A 21,552-nucleotide genomic window follows, 5' to 3' on the forward strand; every position below is an offset into this window, starting at 1 on the left:
AAATGGGGCCTCATCATGTGGCATCATATTTTCATTCAATTTTTTTTTTTTGCAATGTTGATTGATTGAATTTGCTCAATTGTTCAGCTTTAAAAGTCCGTGCTTGTGTAAGGGGTCATTGGTGGTCCATTATATTGACATGCAGCAGTCGTGGGCTCAACCGCAATCATCGAGCTATTGGGGCAGGGTGCATTCCACATCTCCCTCTCACTCAGCTGTCACTCGCCGAGCTCCCCGGCAATCCTCAACATCACAAACAGTACAGACAATTAATTGACAGCTATTTCTATAATGGTAGCCACGACGATAAAACATTGAGGTTTTCCAGGCGTACCCTGTCGTTACAAAGTTTCACGAGGATCTGAGACATGCAAGATTTCACGTAGCAGTCTGGTACTTATGCAGATACCATCTTTTCCTGTTTGTCAGTATGAATAAATATGAAACAGCAGAGCGTATCCAGAGTGATGTGCAATCACACAAAAGTGGCTTCAGTTAGTGTGGAGGTTGTTGTTTTTAGAAATTAGCCAAATTGTGATGCCGCAATCTATACAAACACACCGAAAGCAAAAGATTTATATTTGCTCATATAAATTTCACACTTTAAAACATATGTGAACTTTTGTTAAACGCTGGGGTACAATTTACAGTAAAAAAAAAAGAATACTGTTCAAAGGTCCCTTACCTTCCCACTCATTCTTCCCTCTCATGCTTCGGGGATTCTTTTCACTTTTGATCAGCAGTTTTCATCCAGTTTTTTTTTCCTCTGAGATTTATATGGGTGTGTGGTTTTTGTTTGTTTGGGAAATTATTTGTTTATCAATTTTTTTTTTTTTTTCATTTGTGATCATTTAGCAATGTTTAGTATTAGTGCCGGGCAATAATATCGATAAATAGATATATTGCGATACGACGTGACGCAATACGCGTGTTGCAATACGATGTTCAGTTTCCAAATATCGCATATCATTTTAAAACGCCTTATTTTCATAATATTTCATTTTTTATGTCAATCCGCTCTGGAGCGACTTCTGTATCATGATTTTTGTCATATTATGAATCGTGTTATACATGTAAATCATTCCAAGCGCCACATTAAATGTTACAATACATGACCTTTCGAGTGAGGCCATGTTCCAAAGCAAAAGTGGCGGTAGAGGAGGAGGACAAACAGCAGAAAAAGAAAACTTTCTGATACGAAGATAGCATTTCCTTCGTTCCAGTTATTGTAGTCATAGCACAGTGTTCAAGTCATCCATAGTAAGCATCTGCATGCGTTCCTGAGAAGTGCAATAATATCAGAGCAGCCATATTAACAAGTAGTAGAATCTCATGTTGCTTTTAATTCAAATGGGAATTTTGAGATTTGAAGTTTGTTTTTTTTATTTCGTTTTAGAAAATAAACCTGTCAGAAGTGACCGTATCTCGAGGTGTCACTGTATTTGATAAGTTACAACAATAGATTTCTCCTTGGTTTTTGTCATAATTTCTTCACCAACACGAGAACTGTTTCTTTTATGGTTGAATGTTAGAAAAAGAAGAGTAGGAAGCTGTGTTCAAGAGGCACGTGTGGTGAAGTGCTACTTGTGTATTTGTGCCACATCAGTGCCATCTGAAAGAGTATTCCAACTGCTGAGGACATATTAACACAGTCAAGGGCATGCTTGAAATAAATAATGTGAACATGCTGCTTTAAAAAAAAAAAAAGTTTAATGTGTGCTCATAGATGTCAATGATGCGTGGCTTCTGAAAAAGAATGAATTGAATTTGTCTAATAATTTCCTGATTATTTGTGCAGGTTGAAGACATTCAAATTCTCAAGTTGCCAACTTTGAAAATGTTTTCTATCTTCACTGTCAAAATAAACTTTGACTTGTTGGTTCCCTACCTAACATTTGATCATAACTGTACGTATATCTTTTGATTCAATCATCACCTGTCATGTTAATGCATTTGTTTTTAAGAAAATATTTCACATCAGTATTTCCCAAATGCGAAATGCTGAAATTATATGTATTATAGAATCTCTTTTCCAGGATTTTCATTCCACTGCATATTTTGAAGACTTGATTACGTTGCTGGGGCCCAGAGGAACTTTCAAACAAAACAAGCAGTGATAGGGAGGAAAGGAAGCAATGTCTCATTCTCAAAACAGAAACCTCTGCGTGTTATCTCATTTTTTAGGGGTGCCCTGCAGTTCTGCATAACTGCTAACTAAAGCTGCAAAAGCAAATTTTTTGATACATATTTAAAAGCTTCAGCCAATAACCTCTTAGTTAATAAATAATTTTATTTCTTCATAGTGAATTTTTAACTCTGATTAGCTTCTGCAACTGTACCTAATGAAATGTCTAGTGAATGCAGAGGTTTGGTTTACTTCAGGTTTACTGTAATGTCTTAATAGTCTCACACTTCCAATACAATTTCTTTGTGTATAAATCCCACAGACGCAGTGAGACAGCATCTCGTCCTCACTCTTGGCATTCAACAAAACTGGGTGAAGGTCAGCATGAGTCAGAGCAGGAAGGGATGGACACTATGAGCAGTTCCTGGCACCACAATTACCACGCAAGGTCTGTTTATCTTAATCAATACTATTTATACATTTATTTATATTTACTGTACTTCTCCAAGTACAAGTCAAACTCGCTTATAAATCGACCCCCCCCCTTTTTTTTTACTTAAATTTGGGTGAATTGTACAAAAACGCGATTATAAGTCTACCCCGACTTTAGCGATTACATAGATCATGGCTGTCCAATTATAATGCATGGTGTGTGTGTTTTAAAATGACAAAACTACGGTACTTTTAGAAGCAATTCTTTATTGTATATTGAATCACATACTGTTGCGTATTTAGGGGGGCATAAAGGGGAAAAGTGCGAGGCAATGCGTGCATGCGCATAGATGCAAATGTTGAAACTCGCAACGATAAAATGATTCAAAGTTTCAATGCTTTATTTTTTTGACACAGCTTAATATTAATTTGTCAAAAAGCCCTCAAAGTCATCATCACAATCTGACACGCCATATAGGACCGGGATGTCGTCTCCTTCCTGCTTGTCATTTGTGCAAACATCCTTGTTACTCTTCCACGGGTGGTCATCTTGGGACCTGTCCTATTTGTTTGAAATGCAGGTCTCCAGAAACGCTTTTCTCAGGTGGCAACTGTGGTGGCAACTGTGGGCTCAGTTGCTCTTCACTGTGCTTCTCCCCCCACCTGCTGACATCCACACATGCCATGCCAATGCTCTTGCATTTTTGTCTTGAACAGACAAGTCAATCCGTCTTTTCCTTTTCATAATGGATCAATGCCCGCCGGAAAAATGATCCACGTAGCCTTGATCGTTGACAGTAAGGTGGAGCTTGACGAAAGTGCATTTGAAAGTGCAAACGCGCTAAAACATGCATACTATATCGAATTAGAGGTACAGTGGGCCCCTGTGTTATGAACTTAATATGTTCAGCGGCTAGGCTCGTAACTCGAATTGGCCGTATGACGGGCAATCCAAACCTATGTTAATTAGTGAATACGTGCAACGCGTGCAAAAACCTTAGGTCAAAACATCACGACTTTATACACGTATTAAAAGTTAGTAACATAATCTACTGTACAGTTAAATTAAATAACATAAATATACAAAGGGAAAATGACATTTACCTTTGGGGCGACGTGACTTGAGCTGGTGGTTGATGGAGGCGGAGGGGAGCAGAGACGAACCTGCAGAATTTTTTTTTTTTTTTTCTCAAACGAGAACTTTTCTTAAATGAGAACATATCACAGACGATTTCCTTCTCTTTAATCCATAATAGAAGAAGCCTCTCCATTTTGTTGTTGACCGAGGTCCGTGCCCTGGCAAGGAAAGTCTTGCCCTTAGAAGACTTGCTTGCTTTCATAGCTTCCTTGTTATTGAGAATTGTACCGATCGTCGAGCGGTTACGGCCATACTCACTAGCAAGGTTAACTATGCGTGCGCCTCCTTCGTATTTTTTCATTGTCTCCTGCTTCGTTTCTATTGTCATCATCCTCTTACTTCTTCCTTTACCGCCACTTGCAATTTTAGAAGCCATGTCTAACAGATAAAGTTTGCAAAGTCTTCTCAACACACCTACCAGCTCGTGCCATCAGGCTAGATGAGGGCGTTCGGCCAATAGCATATCGGCATTTCTGTGATTGACGTGACGCCGGCCAATAGCATATCCGCATCTCCGTGACTGAGACCGTGACTGTGACCTTAATCGACCAATAGCATATCAGCATCTTCGTGACTGAGACCATGACTGAGACCCTGACTGTGACCTTAATCGACCAATAGCATATCGGCATTTCCGTGACATGCGAGAAGTTGTTTTTGTTGATGCAGCAAAGCGAAAAAAATAGTGCGGACACACTGACCGGCATGTTGGATGGTTCGTTAGACGAAAGGTTTGTGCGTAAGAGAGGGACAAAAAACGCCGCGGTCCACGTCGTAAGATGAAAAATACTTAAAACAGGGGGTTCGTAAACCGGGGACCCACTGTATATATAATCATTTGAATTTAATTAAAACAAGTAAACACCCCCCCCAATATGGAGGTTGATAATGAGGCGGAAAAACACGGAGTAATACAGCAAGCTTTAGTATAGATCATTTTGTCGCATTGAAATCTGGGGAAACCTTTAGTAAATCAAGCCCTCTTTTTGGTGTATTACATGGATGTTATGTAAAAAGGAGCAGTTGGTCAGGAGATTTACTGTATATTATCAAAGTGACGTCAGTGTTTTTGTTAAACAGCGGTAAATGGAAGTGAAAGGCTCTGACATGACTCTGTTTGTTAGGCGGGGGCATTGACGCTAATACCCAAAGAGAGGGGGAATTCTTCTTGTTCCTCCCCATGTCACCTCCGGGTCTCCCATGGCAACATTTCACCCTCTAGACGCATTCTACTAACTACCCTTGTACTGCTATGCTAACTTCATTCTGAGCCACTCTGGATATGAAGATGTTTTTAATGTCCTGGCTTTAGACCTAAGAAATGGTTGATAGAGGCAGAGGCGCTGACACAAGTTTGTGAAGCAGGGAAAGTTACTGACACAGAAAAAAGAATGACAAAGACTGCCCTCTTTTCAAAAGCAGTAATTGTGTTGTGTTCGGTTGGAAGAGTTGGTGAATCAAAGTGTGACGTAGATACACACACACGCACACACACTTCCAAAACCTCATTTTCAATCCACCTCTCAAGATTGTTGTTGCAAGGTTACAAACATCACATTTGTCAACATATTTAAGCTTTTACAAGATTAAAGAAAACATACAGAGAAACGTGTCCTTTTATTTGCTCATCACCTGCACTTTTACATGACTAATTCAGATATTATTCATGCTAGGTTTTCCATGGTCGATCACACTGGACTCTTGCAAGGTTTTGTGATGAATAATGTTTAAGATTTTGTTGGTAGCTAAGATTCATCTCTGGATTTGCATCTAGTTTTGGTTTATTTTCATGTCAAGCTTGCATTGACCAGGTGCACGTGGTCTCTATGTTTGTACAGCAGTCACATCAGTAGCTATTGATACAGAGCATATTTTTAGCAACATTTGGAAGAGGCCTGAATCTAATCAAAAGAAATAAAATCCCATGCTTTTCCTTCACCAAAGTTAAAAAAAAAATCTGATGTAGCATGCTGTTTAAATCTATCTTCTTTCATAATGTTAAAAAAATTTAAAAGACATTTGGCCTCTACATTGGAGCAGGTTTAGTATACCAGCTTCCAAAAATTAGCTAAGTGATTTGGCTACTTATTCTAAACTCTGAAATGTACACTTGTTCAAAAATTGCTTTATTGGGCCTTTCCTTTTCCCTTGTGTGATTTCTGAATTGTTAACTTAATTTTACGAATTTAGTGGCCACTTCTTTCTTATTTAAGTAAATGGAAGGGATTTTTTTTTTAAACGTATTTATGTATTTGGTATTTGCAGAAAAGGGTACTTTCTAGTGGCGTAATAGGTAATCCATTTGTCTTTAAAAATGCATCCATCTGTGTGTTGAGCAGTGCCTCCACCACGGACCTCTCAGGTGGGTTTGAGTCAGATGGCGGCTACCTCAGAAAGAGTCCTGACCAGTATAGCTCAAGAGGCAGCATGGAGAGCTTAGATCCACCTCAGTCTACGCACCTCCAACACCACCATCACCCCCACAGCGGTCCCCACCCTGCCTACTCCTCCTGCCAACAGCTATCTTCTGCCAGGTTTGTATAAACAATAAGAACATTTCATCAAGTGGAAAAGAATCCTGCCTTTATATATATATATATATATATATATATATATATATATATATATATATATATATATATATATATATATATATATATATATATACATATATATATATATATATATATATATATATATATATATATATATATATATATATGTATATATATATATATATATATATATATATATATATATATATATATATAATTACCACAAGAAAATAGAGCACATTAAAATTAGTTCCATTTAAACACTGCACAAGAATATTATTCAGACCCTTAGTCTGCGGTTTTCTTTTCTTTTTTCTTTTTTTTTTTTTAAATCAGGGTGCTGCTTGTGACGTTACAGTCTGTTCCTGAATTCGATTCGCTGCCGCAGTGAGGAGGCGAGAGTTTTTTTTTGTTTTGTTTTGTTTTTTTTTCTTCTGTGTTTCAGTTTTTGGCCAAGTGTTTTGTTTTTTTTGTTTCGGCCAAGCATTGTCTTTTCAGTACACCGAATTACTGAATAAATTCTTTACAAGCAGTATTTGGGGAAATCAGGTGTCACAAATACGGTGGCTGTTTTGAGACTTTCTGCTGTGCTATGATGAAGTTTCTTTCATCAAGTGCTGCTACTTAATCAATATATTCAGTGCCTGTTAAGGGATATTACATATGTTTGCAAACTGTACTGATTTTGACCAAACGTTTGAAAATTGTCTCTGATTGAGTTTCCATCGTTCGTTCTTCTTTCTTCTAAATCTGGAACTTGAAAAATTCATGTTGTAGGACACACCCAGGCCCCCCCAAAAAACATACCTGTCTGTCACATGTTCAAATACTTTTGCTCACACGAAAAATGTGTGGGTCTAAACTGAAGCTTATAGTTGTCATAGTTATCAGAGCCGGATAAAAAAATGAATACAAGCTGAAACTTTGATCAGTTTGTTTTTGTTTGTTTTTTTTTCTGAAAACAAATTGATCGCTTAACAATTGGCTGGACCTTAACCTGGTAAATTGACATAGGAGAGTCATTTGTTGCTATGCAGTTTAACCCTTTCATGCCCATTGGGACAACGTGTCCCTGCGCTTTTCAAAAAATGGCACTGGTTCATTACACACCTTTCTACAGATTCTATTGGCATTTAGCTACTTTTATATACACAACAAGCCAGTGCTGGTCCGAGTGTCAACAAGGTAGCTTGCGTTGTCAACTAACCATTTAGGACTGCGGAAATATATATAATACTATGAATTTGGGCGTGTGGTGATCATTTTGACTTATTTAGCAGTTTTTTTTTTTTTTTTTTTTTTTTTGTACAGGTATCGTGGTCTATGGGATATGCTGTCCCAGTGGTATTTTTGGGTTGAAATAGAAGTGGGAATTTTTAAACAAATTTTCCAAGTATCCTAGACTTATAAACAATAGATGCCATAAGTTTTATTTTTTCAAGGAAAAAAAAAGAATCGTCAATGAAAGAGTTAAAGGGTTCTTGCATAACATTTTCCTAAGGCCAGTCAAAAATAGGCAAACCCCATTCTTGCCACAAAACTGTTTCATGACTGATTACATTGCCTTCGGATATTGACAGAAACAGGAAGTCAGTCACACAGACACAAAGCACATTTGTCTAAAAACCTGCAACAATTGTCAGGCATGTTTTTTCCTACAATTTCTCAATTGAACCCTCTAATAAACATCATGTCTTGTTACAGGTCCTCCAACAGCATTGACCACCTTCACAGCAAGCGTGACTCCGCATACTCGTCCTTCTCCACCAGCTCCAGTATCCCAGAGTACCTGGCCTCTGCTCCGGCATTCAGTCCCGAGCGCTCCTATTCCCTGGAGAACGTCCCTCAGAGAGGAGGAAGTGGAGAGATGCAACATGCTGACATCCGTTACATCCGCACGGTTTACAATGCCCAGCCGGGGCTCTCTCAGGAGCAGGAACTGAGCTCTCGCTCGTCTTTATCACCCCATAGCAGTGATTCAAAAAATGGTGAAGGAGCAAAGGGAGGGCACGGCAGAGATTCGTCAAGTAAAGCATCATTTTTTAAGAAAGAAGTCACTATTGTTCATTGGGATTTTTGCTCATGGTTAACCCTTGTCTGCCTGGTTCAATAGGTGGAGTTTGTTACCGTGGCAGCAGCAACAGCAGTTTTGGTAGTAGCAGTGGTGTGCTGGCTGCTAACAGGCACAGTGTGGGTTCTATATGGGCACCTGAAACCAGTCACAGCTCTTATGAGAACCTGAAGGGGGCACCTGCTCCACCACGGCGCAGCGACAGCTTCGCAGCCATCAAGAATCATGAGAGGCCCAATTCTTGGTCAAGTGTGGAGCAACCCCGAGCAATTAATAGGTGAGCCGGACTTCTTTTTTTTTTCAAAAAGACTATCCTTTTTGATGAATTATGATTAAAAGCCAGGCACATTTTTGAATAAAAGCAACATTTACTTTATGGGAAAAGCAGCATTATTAGGTCTATTTTTATTTAATTTCCTCGAAAATATACCACGACATATCCACGACATCACCGCCTTAGGTTTTTTTTTTTCATCTTACGACGTGGATTGCAACGTTTTTTCATCCCCTCTTTATGGTACTTTTCCCGTTTTACGACAAAAACAACTGTCATGACCCTAGTGGTTGGCTGTATTTGTGTGGTTTTGTCTCCATCTTCAGACGGTTTTAGGTACAGTAATTGCTCTTATTTTCTGGTCCCGTCAAACTGCCTGCGCCGCAACGCGTCACTCAGATGCTGGTCTGCTATAGGTCTGTGTCACGACTCTCTAAGATACTGGTCTGCTATTGGTCGGCGTCGCGATCAAAATGGTGGCATGCTACGGTCTGAATCTCGTCTGAGTGCTTAAAATAACAGTTTATAGTGCAGTTTACTGCTTAATTCCAACTTGAATGGGTTAGCCATGGGTCTAAGATTGCTAGTGATGTTAAAGAGGGAAGTAAGAAGATGATTTATATGGAAACGAAACTGGAGATAACCAAGAAATACCAAGAAGGCTAAGCTAGAAGCTAGACTAGGCTAGGCTAGGCTACCTTTACTAGGGAATATAGCCATAACAAGTTCGTCACATCAAGGTAAATAAATCCTTTTTATATATTTTATTTATGATGCTTTTTAATTGTATACATGTATATTATATATACATGTATACTATTTTGATACAATTTTTTAATATGTATATACAATTTTTATGTTTTACCTGGGGTTTTAGGGAATTAACATAGTTCTGGATTGCCTGCCATACGGCGAATTCGCATGACAATCCCAACCGCGGAACACAATCTCGTAAACTGGGGGCCCACTTACTGCGATAATGTTTGAAAGTATTATGTCACACAAACTGTCATTCTCTAATGAAAAAAGGAAAAGTAAAACATTAAACTTGGTGTTTACAATAGGGGTGTACAAAAAGAAACAATTTGAATGGAATTTTTTTTTTCTATGTAAAATGTGCAAAATATATCAATATATATAACCATTTTTTATGGGAAGATGTGCACCCATTTACACATTTATTTTTTTAATTATTTGAATGATCGGCTAAGCAATTAGATTATAACAGTTTTTACATATTTTTTGGTACACTCTGTACATTATACTTGAAACCGCATGTTCTTCTGAATGTTAAATTGAATTTAATTATGTTCCAATCAGGTCTCTGCAGAAGGTCTCCTACTCCAGTGGCCCCGTTTCCTCGACTACAGGTACAGAAATGACCATGCCACGAAAGTGGAAGACTTCCACCAGTAAACTCATTCAATGCCAGGGATATAGTTTCATGTTTTTATTCAGCTATACAGTAGTATAGCTATATATAGCTATGACACATGTAACCTTATTTGGAATTACCTGGAAACTAGTCCAAGGTGTTGTCCCACCTCTTTTCCAAAGACAGCTGGGATAGGCTCCGGCTCATCTGTGACCTAAAATGAGGATAAGCTGTATTAAAAAATGATTGACATATTGCCTTCTTGTAATTTCAGCTAAAGGGTCGTGCATTACTGAGGGTCAGCTCCACACAGTCATAGAAAAGAGTCCAGAGAGCAGTCCCACCACAAAGCCTCGGCAGGGCTTTCCCCCACCAGGTTCACCTTCTGGGCCTACCACAAGCCTTACAAGCCCACCTCCCCAGTCAGGACGCCTCATTCTGCCCACAGGAGTATACCCCGTACCCCAACCTGAACCTCACTATGCACAGATTCCCAGTTCAAGTCCCGTGTCATCCAACTCGGGAGTTTATCCTGCTCTGGCCAAGGACAGCAACCGGCAGCAGCAAGGTCTGCAGAACATCAGAGGACAGGAGCAGGAAGCGACGGAGCGATGGAGAGATGGGAAACTGCCATCTATGGAAAAAGGTCACCAAATAAACATTTCATCACCACACACCCACTCCACCACTGCAACCGTTCCCACAACGCAGAGCAGTGCACATGGGTCAGAAAGGTAACGATGAAATATTTCTTTTAAGTGTCAATCAATAGACCTGTATACCATTTTTCCATGGACCCTAATCTTTTGTTAACCCGCCGATTATCAGGAATCAACAGGAGGATATTCATGTTGGTCAAAACAGAACCATTCCTACTACAGGAAGATCTGCGAGCCAGGCAGAGGCCAAGCAGGGGCTCCAGCCTCACAGCCCCCATCACCTTTATATGCATTCTAACCAAGGACCCCAGAGCCAAATGTTGCACGAACAAGATTTCCTAAATTCCCCACCTCAGCCGACCTTTGCTCTGGGGCCCCAGACCTTGCAAGAGCGAAGGGACCCTTACACAACTGTGCAGGCTGGAAACCATGTGAAAAGGTATGTGCATACAAGTTGAAATTAATACTGCTGGGATATTAGATACTAATACTTTGGGGTTTCTTAGTCATTTTTTCTTTGCAAAATGTAGAACCTTTTCGTGTATGAGCAAGCAAAACACTTGGACTTCAGTTATATTTCAAGAGAGGCATACACATTTTGAAAGTGCTGACTCTCCCCAACTTGCGAAAGGCTGTTCGTTATGTGAATTTGTTCGTAAATTGTTCATATGTGTATTTGTGGACAATACACGACGTCTTTTTAAAAAAGATGACATCTGAACACTAGGAACATGACGAAAAGGGCAGTAGAGTGATGCTGGGCAGAAGCTTTGTTTATGACCACGGCACCGGGATACTGTAGCTACAGTATCTTTAATGTACGTCTTAGGTTGTAAAATAACTTAAGAGGAGGACAAGATTCAAAGTTATAATGAGTCAATCTTTTACCGTGTGTCCCCTGGCGGAATCTTGCACAACTCTCTGCTCCACCCTAACATAACGTGCCACCTACATCTGGATCCACCACATTACGGGTGCCCCAGTAGCTCAAATACGCTACACTAAGCAAGGGTGTCAAACTTATTTTTAATGTAGGCCACATTGTAGTTATAGTTTCTGTCAAAGGGCCGGATTGACTGCGAAGTCAAATACATTTTAGAGTTCATCACCCACTTGCAAGTTTGGTATTTTAGACAGAAACTTGAAGACAAATTGATTACACTCTGGTATGACTAATACGCTGGTTATCAAATGAGATGTGTGAAGTTCAAGTGTCCATCATCATTAAAACTAAGACTGATGTTTTTGTGTTTTGGTAGTAATTTATTTGCTGCCAGCCCAGTTATTTTTGATGTCTATACTCGCCAATGGCACTGAATGAGTTTACGACCTTATTTTATTATTATTTTTACACTCACCGATATATAATTGTATAAAATGTTAAAAATAGCTTGATATATACTTTTGAAATGGCACAATTGCTTAAAATTATTCGGGTATAAATAATTTATTGTTCCTGCCAACTTTCAATCATGAGTGCTATGGTCATGAATCATATCATTGACCTTTGAATATATATTATTGCTAGCCATAGTTTTTTTGTTTTGTTTTTCCAATATTGTCATTTTAAAATTACCACCAATGTGTATTGGTGCTTTAAAAATTAGCAACAAGAAGGTAGATTAAACTTTTTAACTTTTTGTTTTTCTGTTTGTTTGTTGTATTTTCTTGAAATAAGCAGCATAAATCTCTGACAATTTCTCTTTGGATGCAACATATGTTGCTTCAAAACCTATATACTATATATCTATAAGTATTACTGATGCCTTCATAGATGTGCAAGACAGCCATGTATAGAAATGCATTAACACACCCGCATAGGATTTCAGAGGTTATGTCTCGAATTTTCACTGATAACAATCTGGGTGGTCCATTTCCTCTTTAGCCCAAAGGGCACAGGGACCATGATATCCAAAAACAATTTAAAATGTGGAATTGTCAGACCATGGCTTTCTTCTCTCTTTCTCTCTATATTCCTCAAGTACTGTAGATATTCTCAAAGTAGCAAACCTCATGCCATCCTTGCTGGTGGCATGCTCTTTTTATAGAATGTTTTTCTTTTTTTAGTTTGGTAACATTGTGCCTGGTTGATGTTTTGTCCTCTGATCAAAAATGCAATATATTATATACAAATGTGGAAACTTCCTATTGAATCTCCCTTGAAATGACTTATTTGTGAATCAGTGCTATTTAAAAAATCTGGACTTTTAAAATACATTTGAGAGGGCACAAGAATGATTCATTTTATCTTCTATTTTCAGAGTGACGGACCGAGCCAACGTTCATCCAGAGCCAATGTCATATTCGAGAGTCGCACAGGGACAAGTGCCCCCATCCCATTCACCAGTCCAGCCTCAGCACTCCTCCACTCAGGCCTCCCTCCCTCACCACAGTGACTCAGCAGCTCTTCATTACCATCACTTGGACCAAAAAGAGCATAACAGAGACAAAGAGCACCCGCTGACTCGTCTAGAGAATGCCCTCGTAGAGGTACAGCATTGCACCGGCCCTAACAATGATGCCTCTGGCAGTAGTCATGACAACAACACATTGGGTGAGGATATCCAGGGACCCACCCGTAGCCTCTCTGTCCTAGAGAGGGTCAGTCGCTTTGAGCATGGTGACAGAGCAAGAAAGCAACGTAGTCAAAGCATCAGTCATGGCCCCCACAAAAACTCTTTCCGCAGGGTAAGTCAAACCATCAAACTAGTAACTCTTGGCGTTGCACATACTGTATAAAGTGTACACATGTAACCCAATCTTGTTTTGCGAATTTACATCTTTGAACAATTTAGAATCAGATGACTGAAAAATCCCATGGTGCCCCGTGTGGAGCAGAGGATTTAAGAAGCATGCTAGAAAGAAGCACCAAAGGGAACAAAAGCCAGAGAACTATGAGCCACAGAGGAGGCAGCGTCAACTACAAGAAAGACAGGTGGGTTCATGACAGTGTTTTATTTATAAGGTATGACTTTGTGGAGTTTGCATGTTCTCCCCACACAATTTTTGCCCCTCTGGTTCACCAGCTTCCTCCTACATCCCCAAAAATGTCTCATTAGACTTGATTGACCTATGAAATGATCTCTAGACGTAAAACCCAGTGTGACGTGTACACAAGACCTATGTCTGCAGTATGGCTGTGCCGATCGATCCATTGAAAGAATTGATGTAAAAGTCTATATCTTGGTATCGACTGCATTCATCTTACATTGATTTATTTTGGTTTTTAATGGGTCAATTACATATTTTTAATTCCAGTTTCAGGTTGAGTGTACTTCTGCTTTGAATCTAACCTCCATGGGGGAGGGAGGTTGTGCATTTCTAAGTGCTCTTCTTCTCTCACCTGATTCAGGACTGCACCTGACCCTAGTTCGGCCCTGGAAAGGAGCCTCAGCAGCTTCCATTTAGATGGATCCAGGGAAGAAAATGAAAGTAAGACCTCTTGGACACAAGATGTTCAAAACATGTTGGGCACTTTGCAAGACACGTCCTTCCACAGGTCAGAGGTCACTTGAATAAGCCACTGTTTCGCCATCAGCCAGTTGTGTCTGTAAGGGTTTTTTGTAATGGAAACCTTGTCTTAAAACAGATCTTACAGGGACTCATTGAAAGAGGTGCAATCCAAGGTCCTGCGTTCTACCTCCTTGAGACAGAATTCCTCCCCGGTTCGTTCCTCACACCCAGCTTCTCCCAATGCCTCCTCATATGGCAGCCATCAGCCTCTGCCTTTTATGGGCAACCATCGCCCCTCAGAGAAGAAAGGTCCTAAAACCATGCCCAAACCACAAAATATTGTTATCACTGCCCCAATCACATCCCCTCACACTCCGAAGGAGCGCCATGTGGTCGGACCGGAGACTGGAGGCCCCAATCCCCCGGCCTTGCCCAGTGTGCCGCCGGTTGGCCCTCCCGGCATGTTGCGCATCGGCGGACGCAAACGTCTGACTGCAGACCAGAAGAAACACTCCTATTCTGAGCCAGACAACATAAACGAGATTGGGATTTCAGATTCTGAGACTGGTCTCTTCAAGATTGGAGGAGGTAAATGAAAGCAAATGTACAGTTATACAAGCAACACATCTAGTCTAGCCTTGTCTCATCAAGTTCATCCTTGTTTGACCGTCACATTTTCGTGTGCCTGAGCACTTCAGCTACAACCGATGGGTGGGTGTAGAGGGTTCCCGGTGTTTTGGCGGAGTATAGGTGCCGGGGTTCTAGTCAAGGCTTCTTTGTTCTGAAGGTTTGCCCTGTTTGGGGGTGTGATGGTCGAGACAGCTTGCTGCACTACTGAGAGGTTGGCTGCATGATCTTAGTACAATACATCAACAATCTCTACAAAATCGTTCATTGCAGCAAAAATTCTTAAGTCTGAATGATTGAACAATTTAATGAGATTACTGTACTGAACAAAACCTTTATTTGATTCATTTAAAACAAAAAATCCTAATTAAATGGTTCCCAGCTATGGCGGTTAACCTTCTAAAACAACACTGATCTCTCTTTCTACTAGAGACCAGCGTGGCTGACCGGCGGAAGATGTTTGAACTTGGATTTGCAAACAACGCCATATCAAAGCCTGACTTGCGCCAGCTTCAGCAAGATGCTGTGGCTCAGTATGTGCAGAGGAAGAAAAGTGCAAAGAAAGACGAGGGGAGGGAGAGGAGTGGGCCAAGGCCTCTCAGTGCTTATCTACAGGCGGAAAATACCTACCATTCAGGTGAGCGAATTAAGGCCAAAATAACAATTATAAACTGATGAGGAAAACTTGTTTTTTCTTTTGTGAGATCCTGCTTCTTGTTTTCTTACTACTTTGTCTGCTTGTTTACATAGTTGATTAAGTGAAGGCTGTAAGTATCTTTTTTGGAATGCTACTCCAACAACATTATTTGGCTGACTCTCACTATTCCAACTTAAACGTGATCAGAAAATTGATACAGGATTGTGTTTCATTTTTCCTAAATTGAGGCGCATTAGCTAGTTACCATTCATTTCAGTGGCGCATTGAGCTATACATATTTATATTGTTCCAATTCAAATTCAAAACATTCAGTTCATTTGATTCACCTTAGAAACAATTTTAAACATATAATAAATTCCTAATTTTTCACCAAGAACAATTCCTATTTTATGACATGTTCTACATTATTCACTCGTTGCTTAACATTATTTGATCAATTCAATCTATTCCAACACCATCGTCAAATAATTCAAGCCCTTTCACTTAATATTCTTCCATCCATCCATCCATCCATCCATCCATCCATCCATCCATCCATCCATCCATCCATCGATTCTCTAGCTGCTGTCTGTGAGCAACAGCGGAGCACACGCTGGACTGGTTGACGTAATAAAATTCACCTACTTTTTTAGAACCCGAAATCTAAAAAAAAAAAAAAAAAATCAGCAGCATCCACATGTATTGCCTGATTCGAACCATTCCAAATTCACCATAGTCATTTCGTTTAACTTCATTCCATGTCCTTCAGTATCATCCTGTTCAGGGGTTGTCAAACTCATTTTTACTGCGGGCTACGTTGTCCTTATAGTTTCTGTCAGAGAGCCAACATGACATTGAAATCAAGTAAATTTTAGGTGTGTTTATCAAACTTCTAACTAGTTTTGAAATTAGAGGTCGGTAAAAAAGGTTCAAAAGAGTTAAAAGGGATTAAAATTCGCGTGCCACATAAAATGATGTGGCGAGCCAGATCTGGCCCCCAGGCCTTGAGTTTGTCTTCTGTGCTGTATATGATTCCAAACCATTCTAAATCATTCTGTATGTTTTTTATTCCTCCTTTCCGCCTTCTTCCACATTTTCACCACACTTTGCATTTTATAGTTTTTTTTTCTTTGTCTTATGTCTAGTTTATTCTTCTATATTAATCATATTGCCTTAAAACATGCTATTTTAACCTGTGTGTAGTGGGTAGGAGTTCAGTTGGTAGCCAAATTTTACCGGTGTGCATATGGTAATAAAGCGCCTCTCTGTATGACAAAGCAAGCATTACGGTAGAGAAAATGCTTGCTTCTTTTTTTTTCTTTTTCATACCTGCCTTTATTCAATTTCCCTAGACACCCTCAGCCTCTCGTCTACCTCCAGCCTGCTCTCCCTCCAAGACCCTGGCCTAGATCACAGCCTTTCTTTGACTGAAAGGCGTCACTTCTCTTCTCCTGGAGCTGACCTGCGAAGTCTTCAGTCTAACTTGTACTACCCAGGCAGAGTGACCACTCCGAGGGCGCCATCACACCCGCCGCCATGGTAACCACCAGGAAATCTCTTTTAACTGGCAATGTTTAGTGATAAGCCATTCTTATGACTTCACGATCCCAGTTTGACATTTTCTGTCCCCTGTGTTCTCTAGTGTGGACTCACCACCTGAGCGACACATCTCCAGCACCCACCCCCCACATAATTATGTCCAGGAGGCAGGCTCCAATAAACAGAGTTCAGTCTGGTTAAAAGATATGCAACAGACACCATGGCCTCGACAAAACCGGGTAGGACCCAAGCAGGCAAGCGGGTCTTTGGCAATGGATGGGTCCATGCTGGGCTCTGGCAAATCCGCCTCTGTTGAAGATCTTTTGGAACGGTCAGAGGAAAGGATTCCAAGTCACTCTCGCTCTCGCTCATCTCCAACTCTAGACATGCTAAATCAGGTAATTAATATGCATCCACAGGGGCACTTTAAATGATAGAGACTGTTACAGTATTACCTAGACCATGGATGTCCAAAAATCTTCCTCTGAGGGTCATATACAGAAAAATAGAAGGGCGTAAGGGCCTTTGGATTCTTCACCTTTAATTTGTTGAAATTGTTCAAACCAATCTACTAAGCAATATAATATTGTTTATATATAAATTATAAATTGGTCCATCTCAATGTTTTTTAAGAGATTAACTGCCATGTAACCACAGCAATATATAAGTAAACAATAAATAACATTAAAAATCATTATTTGAAGGATAATTAAACTGTATTTCTTAATAGGATTCCACTTCAGCGTTCGTGTGTGCAATTCAAAGGAAAGGGTTTTTCCAAATCAACTGCGGTGCTGATTTCTGCCAGCAGAGGTCACTAGCTGGGACAGAAGTTTCCTAAAATGACACCATTTTCCAATAAATTGCCTCAAAATAGCCACAAATGGCCCATTAAAGCGTCATTTACGCATTACGAAAAATGTGCATACAGAACATCATCCTTAAGATTGAAGCCTGATGAACAATTGAAAGCTTCTGTTTGGCGTTCAGTTTGCGTTCGATTTGGCCATTTTTTCAGCTTCACGCATGCGCGGCGTGAATGAGTCGCAGATCAACCTTTTTTTGTCGTATAAACATTAACAATTAACATTGCATTAACCATTGTCGGAGTCGCAGATCAACTGACTCTGACTGGTAACTTGGCGGGACATCATCTTAATTTGCATATGCAGATCCACGAATGCAAAGGATCAGATCCACGAATCCACGAGAGATTGGCGATCTTGAAAGCTGGAGACTCGCTTACAGTAATTGCAATAATGGGATGAGCTTGAGTGCGGAAGTTAGTTGGATGTTAGAAGCGAGTGGTTGAGTTGCAGCTAGCAGCCGTTCCTGTTAGCTAATGTTGTTATGGCATTATTTAAAAAAATAAAATAGAATTGCGAGAAAACTGAACCAGCATCCGAGTTCATCCTTGCTCACACAAGAACATTACAGTAGCTTTCAGGAAGAAAGTGTTTCTTGTCGCACAGCAGATTGAAAACCGTGAGGCTGCTACACAGCTAAACAGCCTTCATAGGTGGACCTACAGTAGCGTAGAGCCTGTAGCCGAGGCAGAATAATGAGGGAGAACTTACGTTCACCATTCACATTTATTTCAAAAGCACTCTCCCCAAAACTCTCCCCAAGGCTCTGTGCCACTAACGGTAGTACAATGTTATGACGGAGGGAATCATGGTATTGCCATTAGATATATATATATTTTTTTTTTTAAATATGGGACTGTATTCTTCAGAGACTGCATGCGCTACCATTATGCAATTGTATATTGTATTGAACAAGATTGTAGACTTGTGCTTTACTAGCACTAGCACCTTCTGTTTAAATAATCAGTAAAACTATCACTTGTTGAGGAAACAATGAATAGAGTATTTGTGTGACAAAGCCCAAAGAGCAGACCTGTTCATCAACGCAGGGAAGGTGATGAGGCAAATATTATTTCTGTCTGTCTCATTCATAATACACTAATTAGACCTGTCTGCATATTTGCAAGCACGTGCGTAACTGGCGTCTCTTTCTCTCAGAGCAGAATCTGTTTGGTCTGGTCAGTTTTTTCCTTCACAATTTCATCAGTCATAACATAAACACTTACACTGATGTAATGATTAAACATCAAGCACTTTGTTTCATGATAAAGGATCAGACACATATTTGGCTTCGGGGACATTTTGTTCTGAGTTGAACAGGAAATACCCAGAATCCTCAATGTTTCCTGTATGGTGCCGGAGAGCTGGAGATGGGAGCTGGGTGCTTTTTGATGTGTCGGATAGGAAAGATAAAACTCAAACGCTCACATATACATATGACATCCTTTGAGTCCTTAATGGAAGGCAGCAAAAGATGAACTTCTCTTTTATCTGTTTACTTTATCAGCTGGACTTGTGTCACATAAACAACTTACATTTGACACAGACACACAGACGCTCGTTTAACTTAAAAGTTTCACTGCTGAGGTTTTCCCTCCCAGTAAATAACAGCCAAAAATATATATAACAATGTACTGACGTTGCTATTTACATTATTGGCGTTGACGCTATTGATCTCAGTCCTTATACTGTAAGTAGGCTTACATTAAAGTATCCCACTATGCAGTTAGTTTAGAGGCAATTCAAAAAAATACAATGATGTATGTGTTTTGGTATGTACAGAATGTCTGTGCTGTATTTGCATATATTTGCATGCTAAAAATGGTTGATCATTTAGAGCTGGGGTTCTCAAACTTTTTGGAGTCATGGACCCCTTAAGAAAGCAAATTTTCCAAGGACCCCATTGCAAATCTTTGCGGAGAAAAAAAACAAACATTTTTTTACATTTTTAAAAATCCATTAAACTGGTTGAATTGATTGCTTTGTTGAAGAGTCATGAATACTTTAACAATTTAATATAAAACAAAATGAACACAAATATGGATTTTTTTAATGAATAACCCAATGTTCTGTCTTTCCTAGCCTCTATCTAGGTGGACAGACAATGAACAATAAATAAGTAACTCTTCTTTAATTTAGTTGTGTCAGTAGTACAGCTCTCACTCATGTATACTGTAAAACTGTAAAGAAAAGAAAATACACCAAACATAACTCAGGTAAGTCCCATATGGGAAAATTATATATTTTTCTAAATGTACACAAATTATGTAGATTAAATTAATCATATAACTGAATTACAAATTATATTCCTTTCATTACAAAACATTATATACTGTAGATGCAAACGAGTATGATTATCAGTGCAAAAAATTTGCATATGCTTTTAATTTTCCAAGGTTAAAATTCAGAGTATGTTCAGAGTCAGTGTATATGAAAATAAGCGATGTTGACTTAGTATTTCTAGCTAGCTTGTCCTGCTAAAGCTGTCTCCAAATAAGCTTGAGATTCTCACCTCAAACAAACATTTCTTTACATAAATATACACAGCATTTAATTAATGTAAAAAATACACAGTAATATTACCCTCCAGCAGATAATCAAACAAAGGACTGACTTACGTAAGACAGTTTTGAGTTTGGTTTGGGTATACTGTAACTCAATTTTCATTTTTTTGACACACGAGGACCGGTTTGGCCAAAATCACATTTGTAAAAATGTACCAGTAACTTTATAAAAGATTACTGCTGACATTTGTTGTAATTTCATCAAATATTGAGGCACTTCCATGTATTATAAACTATTTTAGGGAGTAATTACGGTGGCCCTGAATATTTAGTGTGGAATTGCAATGTATGAATAACTCAGTTTTAATTTTTAGTTTTAACACATGAGGACTCTTTTGTCAGAGTCGGTCACAATTATCAATCCAATAGTGTAATATTGTAGGTGCATTTCTAAAGGTTATGTGAATATTTAGAAATGATAAAACATTAAAAGTGACATGTTTACAAATAACAACGATGACACATAGAAATGTGATCAGTGCACAGCTTCAAATTGTAGCCATATATTTAATGTTTGTATGTTTGTATATTTAATGGTTGTATTTATCAATCTCTAACATGTGCATGTGTTTAGAGAGAAAGGTGAAACAGGTACCCATTATCTGTTAAAATTGGCCTTGGCTGCATGTAATGATCTTCCTTAGAATTATAACAGACTAAAAATGTATGTGTTTCAGGATCCCCCATCAGATCAAGTGAAGATGTCTGATGCGTTTATGCCTGAGCCTGAATGCAGCACTAAGACTGAGGAGAGGTACTGTACATGCATCATCAGGCGGCGAGTTCACACGCTTGCCTTTTTCTCACACTGTCTCTGCCTCCATCTCTTTGATTGCTTGAATCATATCTGTGACTTTTCATCTTCCTCAAAAATGTATTTTTTTTTTAATTGAACAGTTTACATTTGAACTGAATAGTGATCGCAGTTGAGTATTTTTCACTTTAGAGGTATTCAAGTTGTAGCGCTCTTTTTATTGGGGGTGTCAAACTCATTTTTATCAGGGGCCACATTTTTGTTATAGTTTCTGTCAGATGGTATGACTGTCAAGTCAAATAAATTTGAAGCGTGCTTGTCATACACAAACCTAGTTTTTAAATCAGAGGCCAGCAAAGACAGTTCAAAAAGGGAGATTGGGAATAAGAAACTTTTTATTTTATTCACCCCAATTTTTAAAAGTTGAAGACAACTTGCATGTTTGGTATTTTAGCCAGTAACCCAATGTCAAATCATTATTTT

At 39.2% G+C, this 21,552-nt stretch overlaps 1 protein-coding gene across 3 annotated transcripts in view; it reads left to right on the forward strand.

The window, feature by feature from the left end:
- The window catches only part of shroom3 (shroom family member 3), a 70,865-nt gene that overhangs the window by 38,874 nt on the left and 10,439 nt on the right, over nucleotides 1–21,552 (forward strand). For all 3 annotated transcript variants that reach the window (XM_088435652.1, XM_088435654.1, XM_088435653.1), the window contains 15 exons: nucleotides 2,448–2,573; nucleotides 6,035–6,229; nucleotides 7,955–8,277; nucleotides 8,364–8,598; nucleotides 9,916–9,965; nucleotides 10,245–10,704; nucleotides 10,799–11,068; nucleotides 12,891–13,317; nucleotides 13,425–13,564; nucleotides 13,982–14,128; nucleotides 14,219–14,670; nucleotides 15,140–15,346; nucleotides 16,699–16,885; nucleotides 16,989–17,283; nucleotides 20,993–21,069. In XM_088435652.1, coding sequence (XP_088291778.1) covers nucleotides 2,448–2,573; nucleotides 6,035–6,229; nucleotides 7,955–8,277; nucleotides 8,364–8,598; nucleotides 9,916–9,965; nucleotides 10,245–10,704; nucleotides 10,799–11,068; nucleotides 12,891–13,317; nucleotides 13,425–13,564; nucleotides 13,982–14,128; nucleotides 14,219–14,670; nucleotides 15,140–15,346; nucleotides 16,699–16,885; nucleotides 16,989–17,283; nucleotides 20,993–21,069 — 3,591 coding nt within the window. The remainder of the gene's footprint in view (nucleotides 1–2,447; nucleotides 2,574–6,034; nucleotides 6,230–7,954; nucleotides 8,278–8,363; nucleotides 8,599–9,915; nucleotides 9,966–10,244; nucleotides 10,705–10,798; nucleotides 11,069–12,890; nucleotides 13,318–13,424; nucleotides 13,565–13,981; nucleotides 14,129–14,218; nucleotides 14,671–15,139; nucleotides 15,347–16,698; nucleotides 16,886–16,988; nucleotides 17,284–20,992; nucleotides 21,070–21,552) is intronic.

This window comes from Hippichthys cyanospilos, chromosome 15 (assembly GCF_059441005.1).
Source record: "Hippichthys cyanospilos isolate Australia breed blue-spotted pipefish chromosome 15, RoL_Hcya_1.0, whole genome shotgun sequence".
Lineage (NCBI taxonomy): Eukaryota > Metazoa > Chordata > Actinopteri > Syngnathiformes > Syngnathidae > Hippichthys > Hippichthys cyanospilos.